The following is a 10,770-nucleotide window of genomic DNA, read 5'->3' as shown; positions in this document are numbered from 1 at the left end:
CTGCTGCGTTTACCACAAATACGATCTCTGTGAAAGTCAGTGAAATTACCTTTAATAAAAGTCAAGTGTAGTGCAATGTCGGCGCATTTGGTTTGAATCCTGGCCCCAGTCCCATCTCACAACAAACCCAACTGTTGTTTCCAGACCGGGCAAAAGTCGCTGTTGCTACTGTCAGAGGGCATCCTGATTGGATGGAGGCTGTATGAGGTAATCTTGCTGTGACAGAAGTGGGACATACTGGAGTCTTTGTCAGGGTAAAATGAGTATAACATCCTAATCAAATAAACATCAGATTGGGTATACCAACCTTATATGATAAGTCTGTATTGTTCAATAGAATTAAAAGCCTAAAATATTTTTTTTGCAGTCGAATACTTTCCTTGGTGATGCCCTACGTAAGGTGCCATATTTTGGACGGGACGTTAAACGGGTGTCCTGACTCTCTGTGGTCATTAAAGATACCATGGCACTTATCGTAGAGTAGGGGTGTTAACCCTGTTGTCCTGGCTAAATTCCCAATCTGTCCCTCATACCATCATGGCCACCAAATCATCCCCAGCTTCCAATTGGCTCATTCATCCTCCCTCCTCTCCCCTGTAACTATTCCCCAGATCGTTGCTGTGAATGAGAATGTGTTCTGTCAACTTACCTGGTAAAATAAGTGATAGTGATTAGTGATTCAGCTCCGATAGACAAAGGAGAAATACTGCACTTTGTTGTAATATTACTTTATGTTACATTAGACCATGATTTCAGAGCAGGGAAATTGGCCACAACCTCAAAATGTAGAACGTACACATGACCATAGCACTTCAAATTAAAAAGTAGAAAGTCAACCCTGGAGCATTCTCAGATTCAGGATGTGTTTATAAAACAATATAGTTTTATTTTTCATTTTATTGGTATTGTTATATACATGGCATAATTTTGTGCTTTTTTTTATCAAGAAAACATCAGAGGAAAAAAAAAAGAACTGTACTTGAAGTCTGTATAGAGATTTGGACAAGGCTTTAAGCCAAAGACAGTTAGTTTTCCATTGAGTTAACGACGGTCCACTGAAGGGGATGAGAACGTTGGAGGTGATGTGCTTTACCAACAATAGCAAAGGCACCTGTGTATCGCTTTCTTAGAAAAACAAATCAGTCCACGCAAATCTCTCGGTTCAAGTTCGGCCCGGCGCTCCGAACACTCATTCCCCATCTGAGAACGATAGAAAAATAGAAAAAAAAGAGAAAACAAATTGTCATTTAATATCGTTTTTTTGTTCCATCAAAATTTTGGAAGAAGGGGCTTTTTCCCCAAGCCTCATTTTTCAAGGGATTCCTGATTTTTCTTCTTTGTTTGGGAGGACTGTGAGAGAAAGATGACGAAGGGAGGAGAAAGAGAGCAGGAGAGAGAACGACAGAGAGGGTTAGAGAAAGAAATAACAACTGACAGAAAGGAAGAGGAAAAGTAATACAAAGAAAGAAGGAAGAAGAGAAAAAAGAAAGAGAGAGTGAACACCACAGAGAAAGAAAGAAAATAAATGAAGAATGTCTGTCAAAGTAAATAAATCTATCGATGGATGGGGAACAGTATGGATGGGGATCAGGGTCTGTTGGGGTCCTGGTATCCTGGACTGGGATCCTAACGAGGGGAAGGCCTTTCTGGTGTTCAGCGGTCCGCTGGCCCCCCCCTCTCTCAGCTCCACAGACACACGTTGCTGGTCGTCTGGCAGGTGGAGCCCTTCTCAGCCGGGGACAGGTAGAGCTTGCCGCTTGGGCACACGCACAGCTCGTACACAGTCTGTTTGGGGTACGTGGTGCCCGGCGCCCCATGCAGCGGGTCCGCCGCTGTCCCGTGAGGAATGTTCCCCAGCCTAATTGTGTTGGAATCTAAAAAGATCTGGAGAGTGAGAGAAAAAGAAAGAAGGAGAGAGAAAGAGGGAGAAAAAGACAATAAGATATACGATATAAAACAGAAGGAACGGAATACACAGACAGACAGACAGACAGACAGACAGACAGACAGACAGACAGACAGACAGACAGACAGACAGACAGACAGACAGACAGACAGACAGACAGACAGACAGACAGACAGACAGACAGACAGACAGAGCTATTTTTCAAAGTGCTCAATAGCTATAGCAAGGTAATTCTGGACACTTAATGGTTCCTCACTCCTGCACTATCTAGCTCTCCATGTCGTGACACTCGTATAATACAGTCTCTCTAAATTGGCCACCAGAGGACAGAGGGACACTTCCTGTCCAGTTAAACCATAGAAACAGAATGGAATTACCATGGAAATGATCACAATACCAGGCAGCCATTGCGAGAGTACCCATGAGTTTACCAGTCAAATTGTGAGGGTTAGAGGTTCCAAGCCCTTTCTATGGATTCTATTTCTGAGTTCAACACCCTTACACGACCATGGCCTCTCCATCTGTCGAGAGAAAACACCTGTGCAGAAGCACCAGCAGCAGTCAGTCAGTAGCATCTCCTCTCCCCGAGTAATGAGCACCATACACTCCATTAGAAGAGCCTTCACTAGGAGTGTGTATCGTTTATGAAGTGTCATACACACCGCTAACGACGCAATGGAGGGGAAAGAGTGAGAAGGAGCGAGATAAATATAAAGAGAGAGAGAGAGAGAGGGAGAGATGGAGGGAGAGAGAGAGGGGAAGAGAGAGGGATAGAGAGAGATTTGTATTTCAAAAGCTGAGTGCTCCTGGTATCGCGATTGAAACAGGCAGCGATCAACTTAGAACTCATTAGATCCCCTCTTATTTATTGACGGATATTTATTCATTTATCAATTTATTTATTTATATATGTATTTATCTAAGTATAAAGTTACAAGAGCACTCCTTGACAGCCTTAAGTAGCTCGCTACCCGGTAATCTTTCCCGGCATTTACCCACCATCATTCATGTACCCCATTTTCATGATGAAGGAGAAAAGAGAAATATACTAAATGGAGAGAGTGACATTGCAGAGAGAGAGAGAGAGAGAAATAAAGAGAGAGAGAAAGTGTAGGAACCAGGAAAGAGAGCGCGGGTAGTCAGATATAAGCCGGCGGTGGCGAACCAATTAGTGTAAGTAATGGCGTCTCCGCGAGCTGACAGGGCATATCTTTACCAGCGTAAACACAAACAAAAGCCCAGACACACTCCTCCCTCCCTGACTCCCTCCCTCCCTGACTCCCTCCCTCTTCCTCTCCCCAGCATGATGATCAGAGACGACAGCTGCCGCCATGTTTATCATCTTTCCTTTGATTACCTGGAGCACCACTAATAGCGCATAGTCCACAGGTCTGGCCTGGTCTGCCATGGCCGTTAGCTAACTCCACAGGTCTGGCCTGGTCTGCCATGGCCGTTAGCTAACTCCACAGGTCTGGCCTGGTCTGCCATGGCCGTAAGCTAACTCCACAGGTCTGGCCTGGTCTGCCATGGCCTTTAGCTAACTCCACAGGTCTGGCATGGTCTGCCATGGCCGTTAGCTAACTCCACAGGTCTGGCCTGGTCTGCCATGGCCGTAAGCTAACTCCACAGGCTTGGGGATAGAAGCTATTAGGAAGCCTTTTGGACCTAGACTTGGCGCTCCGGTACCGCTTGATGTGCAGTAGCGAAGAGAACCGTCTATGACTTGGGTGGCTGGAGTATTTGACCATTTTTAGGGCCTTCCTGGTATAAAGGTCCTGGATGACAGGAAGCTTGGCCCCAGTGATGTACTGGGCCGTACGCTCTACCCTCTGTAGTGCCTTGCAGTCGGAGGCCGAGCAGTTGCCATACCAAGTAGTGATGCAACAGGTCAGGATGCTCTCAAGGGCGATTAGTATTTGTCGTAATATAGGCTTTACCTCAGGTCTGATTATGGCTATGTACGTCTCACAGAACTTCATATAATAATAATAACAAAATATGTTTATGGATTTCATAAAGGCCAATAAAAGATGGTGCCGATAGAGATGGCAGCTTCGCTTCAAGCCCTTAGGAAACTACATTCCTAAAGAACATACTGTACTTTTTACTCCATACATTTACTTTGACATCTAAAAGTACTAGTTACATTTTGAATGCTTAGCAGGACAGGAAAATTGTCTAACTCACGCACTTGTCAAAAGAACATCCCTGGTCATCTACTGCCTCTGATCTGGAGGACTCACTAAACACAAATGTTTTGTTTGTAAATTGTGTCTGAGTGTTGGAGTGTGCCCCCAGGCTATCCATAAATAAAAAATAAAAAATGGTGCCATCTGGTTTGCTTAATATAAGGAATTTGAAATGATTTATACTTTTAATTTAGATACTTAAGTATATTTTAACAATTACATTTACTTTTGATACATAAGTATATTTAAAACCAAATACTTTTAGACTTTTACTCAAGTAGTATTTTACTGGGTGACTTTTACTTTTACTTGAGTCATTTTCTACTAATGTATCTTTACTTTTACTCAAGTATGACAATTGGGTACTTTTTCCACCACTGCAATTGAGTGTAGGAAATGCAGAAATTATAAAAGTTGATTTGAACAGTATAAACAATGAGAATGGAGAAATACTCAATGAAATCACTTAGAATGTATGTGTTGCCGCCCTAGGATCACTCACTACTCAAAACAATTGTAAAACTTAAATTATTCAAAAACTAAAAATACAGTCAAATACCGTCATACCATGCAATTTTTTAATAATATTTTGCCCATATTGCCCAGCCCTAGTCAAGGATCATATCACCTCCACCCTACCTGTTATTCTAGACCCACTCCAATTTGCTTACCATCACAACAGGTCCACAGACGATGCAATCGCCATTACACTGCGCACTGTCCTATCCCATCTGAACAAGAGGAATACCTATGTAAGAATGGTGTTCATTGACTACAGCTCAGCATTCAACACCATAGTACCCTCCAAACTCATCATTAAGCTTGAGACCCTGGGTCTCGACCCCGCCCTGTGCAGCTGGGTCCTGGACTTCCTGACGGGCCGCCCCCAGCTGGTGAAGGTAGGAAACAACATCTCCACTCCGCTGATCCTCAACACTGGGGCCCTCAAGGGTGCATTCTCAGCCCTCTCCTGTACTCCCTGTTCACCCACGACCGTGTGGCCATGCACGCCTCCAACTCAATCATCAAGTTTGCAGATGACACTACAGTGGTAGGCTTGATTACCAACAACGACGAGACGGCCTACAGGGAGGAGGTGAGGGCCCTAGGGGTGTGGTGTCAGGAAAATAACCTCGCACTCAACGTCAGCAAAACAAAGGAGATGATCGTGGACTTCAGGAAACAGCAGAGGGAGCAGCCCCCTATCCACATCGATGGGACAGAAGTGGATAAGGTGGAAAGTTTTAAGTTCCTCGGTGTACATATCACCGACAAACTGAAATGGTCCACGCACAAAGACAGTGTGGTGAAGAAGGCACAGCAGTGGCTTGTCACCGAAAAAACTCACAAACTTTTACAGATGCACAATTAAGAGCATCCTGTCAGGCTGTATCACCGCCTTGTACAGCAACTGCACCGCCCTCAAACGCAAGGCTCTCCAGAGGGTGGTGGTGTAACGCTCATTCCTTCGACGATAAACGCGAATCCGACCATCACCCCCGGTGAGACAAAACCGCGACTCATCAGTGAAGAGCACTTTTTGCCAGTCCTGTCTGGTCCAGCGATGGTAGGTTTAGGTTTGTGCCCATAGGCAACATTGTTGCCGGTGATGTCTGGTGAGGACCTCAGTCCAGCCTCTCTCAGCCTATTGCGGAAAGTCTGAGCACTGATGGAGGGATTGTGCGTTCCTGGTGAAATTCGGGCAGTTGTTGTTGCCATCCTGTACCTGTCCCGCATGTGTGATGTTCGGATGTACCGATCCTGTGCAGGTGTTGTTACACGTGGTCTGGCACTGCTAGGATGATCAGCTGTCCGTCCTCTCCCTGTAGAGCTGTCTTAGGCGTCTCACAGTACAGACATTGTAATTTATTGCTCTGGACACATCTGCTGTCCTCATGCCTCATTGCAGCATGCCTAAGGCACGTTCACGCAGATGAGCAGGGACCCTGGGCATTTTTCTTTTGGTGTTTTTCAGAGTCAGTAGAAAGGCCTCTTTTGTGTCCTAAGTTTTCATAACTGTGACCTTAATTGCCTACCGTCTGTAAGCTGTTAGTGTCTTAACGACCGTTCCACAGGTGCATGTTCATTCATTGTTTATGGTTCATTGAACAAGCATGGGAAACAGTGTTTAAACTCTTTACAATGAAGATCTGTGAAGTTATTTGGAGTTTTACGAATTATCTTTGAAAGACAGGGTCCTGAAAAAGGGAATTTTCTTTTTTTGCTGAGTTTAGATTGTGTGTATTAGGTTTCGTTGTGGAATTTGTTACATATTAGGTTTTGTTAGATACTGCTGCACTGTCGGATCTAGAAGCATAAGCATTTCACTACACTCGCAATAACATCTGCTAACCATGTGTATGTGACCAATAAAAGTTGATTTGATATATATAGCGTTTGTGTATTAGATATTACACTCCAGGGAGATTTGATTTTAGCATATTGTTCCATGATAGGGGAAATTACTCTCTCTGCCATCTCTACCTATGGGAAAAGAGATCACTGGCACCGGGGGGTTTCTAAACCAATCAGATTCCCCAGGACCTCCTATCCATAGTAACAACGACCCACAATGGAATAACAAAACTCAAATAACACCTAATTTTGCACTGTCATCAAACCATAACCCCAAAAAGGAGAGATAGAAAGCTGAGAAAGAAGGGAATGGAGGAAGAGGAGCAGAAATAATTTGTGCCAGTTTATAAAAGGATTAGAGTTGACACACATCCCAAATGAAAGTGTCTGTAAGTATTAGTACTTGTCACAGCAGCAGCCGTAGCTAGTGCAGTGCTAGCAGCCCCTCCACATTATGTTTATGGGGCAGATGCTAGCTTCCTTAGCCTACCCCCCCTCCTTCCTACCCTGAACGAGTAGGGACGGGCAATTATAGGCGGTCAAAACATTTTTCATGGATGATTTCTCCCGACGCAGCTGGAGAAGAGAGAGAGAGGGAAGAGGGAGGAGAAGAGAGGAGGAGGAAGGTATCCTGAACCAAAACCCTTTTAGTGTCTCAGCATGTCGGCAGGGGGGATGTGAGGAAGGGGGAGTTGAAGGACGAAAGTTGTGCCTTTGCGGATGCCTGGGAGTGCACAAGCATGCAGGCACACACACACATCACGGAGGTGGTACAAATGACTAGGACCATCTGAGTGCATTACACAGTCCATTACCCTCCCAGAATGAGCCTACATAAGAATGTCACATGACAATGGAGGAAATGGGAAGAAGTGGATGGAGAAGCGCTAGTGTTTCCATTGACTCAGACAATGTCCCATTAATCACACTGATACTAATGTGGACCAGCACCACTGGAAAGACCTGTCTCTCTGACTAGTGTGAGGCAAATGGCACCCTATTCCCCATATGGCTCTAGTAGTGCACTATATAGGGAATAGAGTACCATTTGGGACATACCGATACTGTGAGTGCAAATAGTAAAAACAATTGGGCCAGGAGTTTTTCCTCTCCAGATGATTCTGGTCCTTAGTTGTAGCTGAATGGTATATAACTCCAGGCCATAACTAGGGCCAGGAGTTTTTCCTCTCCAGATGATTCTGGTCCTTAGTTGTAGCTGAATGATATGATATAACTCCAGGCCATAACTAGGGCCAGGAGTTTTTCCTCTCCAGATGATTCTGTTCCTTAGTTGTAGCTGAATGATATATAACTCCAGGCCATAACTAGGGCCAGGAGTATTTCCTCTCCAGATGATTCTGGTCCCTAGTTGTAGCTGAATGATATGATATAACTCCAGGCCATAACTAGGGCCAGGAGTTTTTCCTCTCCAGATGATTCTGGTCCCTAGTTGTAGCTGAATGATATGATATAACTCCAGGCCATAACTAGGGCCAGGAGTTTTCCTCTCCAGATGATTCTGGTCCCTAGTTGTAGCTGAATGATATAACTCCAGGCCATAACTAGGGCCAGGAGTTTTTCCTCTCCAGATGATTCTGGTCCCTAGTAGCATCAACACATACCACAACCACACTATCAACACATATCACAACATCACACACCATCAACACACCACAACATCACACACCATCAACACATACCATACCATCACACCATCAACTCATATCACAACGTCACACACACACACACACAAAATTGACACTTACCACAACATCACACACACCATTAACACATATCACAACGTCTCTCACACACACACACACACACACACACACACCATCAACACACGCAACAACACCCTCAGTCAACAAACACACAAAGACGCCCTTTTGAGATTGAATCGGTGCAAAATTAAAACAGAGCAACTTCATGAATTATAAATGGTATTAAAAAAGTGCAGGGATATAATTGATGATTCATTCCAATGCCCCAAAGCCAATTGAGCAGTAGGCTAATGAAGAGAGGGGGGGGATTTAATCGAAGCAGAAAGAAATCTCCTCCTTTAAATTATGTTAAGGTTATTTTATCCTGATAAGATGCATGCTGCAATCACAGCACCTGGGGGCCTGTTGGGGAGAGCTCTGACGAACCCTCTTGTGAGTTTAATGTTCCTTTCCCTCTTCGCGACACCAATGATGTCCTCATCTCAAGAGTCTCAAGAGCCATCTCTGTTTATCCTCAAAACTTGTTTTTGCCTAATTTAGCCCTGAAAGTTAAGTAAAATAGGGTGAAGGCAAAGTTTTATATGAGGGAAAGGGGACAGGTTGGTGTGTGTGTCTGCGTGTGTGTGTGTTAGCGAGCGAGAAACAGCAAGAGAGAGCAAGAGACAGAGAGCAAGAGAGAGAGACACAGCAAGAGAGAGAAAGATCACAGAAGTTATATCAAATTAATTTAGAGTGGAAGAGTATGTGAATCGAAACTTCAGATATGTGTGGGCTAAACTAAATTTTTCATGAAAACAAAAATACAGAAATTCCCACTTGACATTCATCTCAAGTTAGGATTCACTCAGCCTACATACAACTGGGGCAAAACTACTATACACTGAGTGCACAAAACTTTAGGAACACCTGCTCTTTCCATAACATAGACTGACCAGGTGAATCCAGGTGAAAGCTATGATCCCTTATTGATGTTACTTGTTAAATCCACTTCAATCAGTGTAGATGAAGGGGAGGAGACAGGTTAAAGAAGGATTTTTAAACCTTGAGACAACTGAGACATGGATTGTGTATGTGTGCCCTTCAGAGCGTGAATGAGCAAGACAAAATATTTAAGTACCTTTGAACGGGGTATGGCAGTAGGTGCCAGGCGCACCGGTTTGAGTGTGTCAAGAACTGCAACGCTGCTGGGTTTTTCACCCTCAACAGTTTGCATTGGAGTCAACATGGGCCAGCATCCCTGTGGAACCATTTTGACACCTTGTAGTCCATGACCCGACACATTGAGGCTGTTCTGAGGGCAAAATATTTCAATTCAATATTAGGAAGGTGTTTTCCACTCAGTGTATATAGTATTTGCAGCAGCTACGATACCACAGAAACACAATACAGGACCTAATGCTCTAGAATAGCTGGTGTGTGTCCACATTGATGCCAAAGGGAATCATGACTGTACTGGACTGCATTGTTCCTCAACTACTGTGGATACTAGAGATTGTTCTAGAAATTGCTGCCTAGTGGCTACAGAAGCTACTACCAGACAGACATGTGACATCCCCCAGCAAGGGGTTGGGAGGAAGGTGTCACAGATCTATGTCTCTGATCCAATATCCACACCTGTTGTATTCGGCACACGTGACAAATAAACTTTGATTTGAAGCATACCAATTAGGAGGAAGCTATGGTTGTGTCTGAAATGGCATCTTATATACTACATAGTGCAGTGCACTACTATTGACCAGGGCCCATAGGGCTAAAGTAGTGCACTCTATAGGGCACAGGGATCCACTTCAGACAGTCTGTATTGGACAAATGGTACAATAGTATGGATATTGGATCGTAGCCATGCCGTCACCATAGTGACAGACCCTAGTACTGTACTGACCACCATAATAAACCTGAGACCTAGTCCAGCTGTAGTGACAGACCCTAGTACTGTACTGACCACCATAATAAACCTGAGACCTAGTCCAGCTGTAGTGACAGACCCTAGTACTGTACTGACCACCATAATAAACCTGATACCTAGTCCAGCTGTAGTGACAGACCCTAGTACTGTACTGACCACCATAATAAACCTGAGACCTAGTCCAGCTGTAGTGACAGACCCTAGTACTGTACTGACCACCATAATAAACCTGATACCTAGTCCAGCTGTAGTGACAGACCCTAGTACTGTACTGACCACCACAATAAACCTGATACCTAGTCCAGCTGTAGTGACAGACCCTAGTACTGTACTGACCACCATAATAAACCTGAGACCTAGTCCAGCTGTAGTGACAGACCCTAGTACTGTACTGACCACCATAATAAACCTGATACCTAGTCCAGCTGTAGTGACAGACCCTAGTACTGTACTGACCACCATAATAAACCTGATACCTAGTCCAGCTGTAGTGACAGACCCTAGTACTGTACTGACCACCATAATAAACCTGATACCTAGTCCAGCTGTAGTGACAGACCCTAGTACTGTACTGACCACCATAATAAACCTGATACCTAGTCCAGCTGTAGTGACAGACCCTAGTACTGTACTGACCACCATAATAAACCTGATACCTAGTCCAGCTGTAGTGACAGACCCTAGTACTGT

General features: G+C 44.3%; 1 protein-coding gene across 1 annotated transcript in view; it reads right to left on the bottom strand.

Annotated features, from left to right (window-relative positions):
• Positions 1 to 879: 879 nt before the first annotated feature.
• The window catches only part of LOC106602199 (zeta-sarcoglycan), a 298,764-nt gene continuing 288,873 nt past the window's right edge, over positions 880 to 10,770 (bottom strand). Inside the window, exon 8 of the mRNA XM_045716437.1 lies at positions 880 to 1,884. Coding sequence (XP_045572393.1) covers positions 1,681 to 1,884 — 204 coding nt within the window. The 3' untranslated portion in view covers positions 880 to 1,680. The remainder of the gene's footprint in view (positions 1,885 to 10,770) is intronic.

This window comes from Salmo salar, chromosome ssa04 (genome assembly GCF_905237065.1).
Source record: "Salmo salar chromosome ssa04, Ssal_v3.1, whole genome shotgun sequence".
In the NCBI taxonomy this organism is placed as follows: domain Eukaryota; kingdom Metazoa; phylum Chordata; class Actinopteri; order Salmoniformes; family Salmonidae; genus Salmo; species Salmo salar.
The sequence above is the reverse complement of the archived record's forward strand: the minus strand, read 5'-3'. Positions and strand labels throughout refer to the sequence as shown.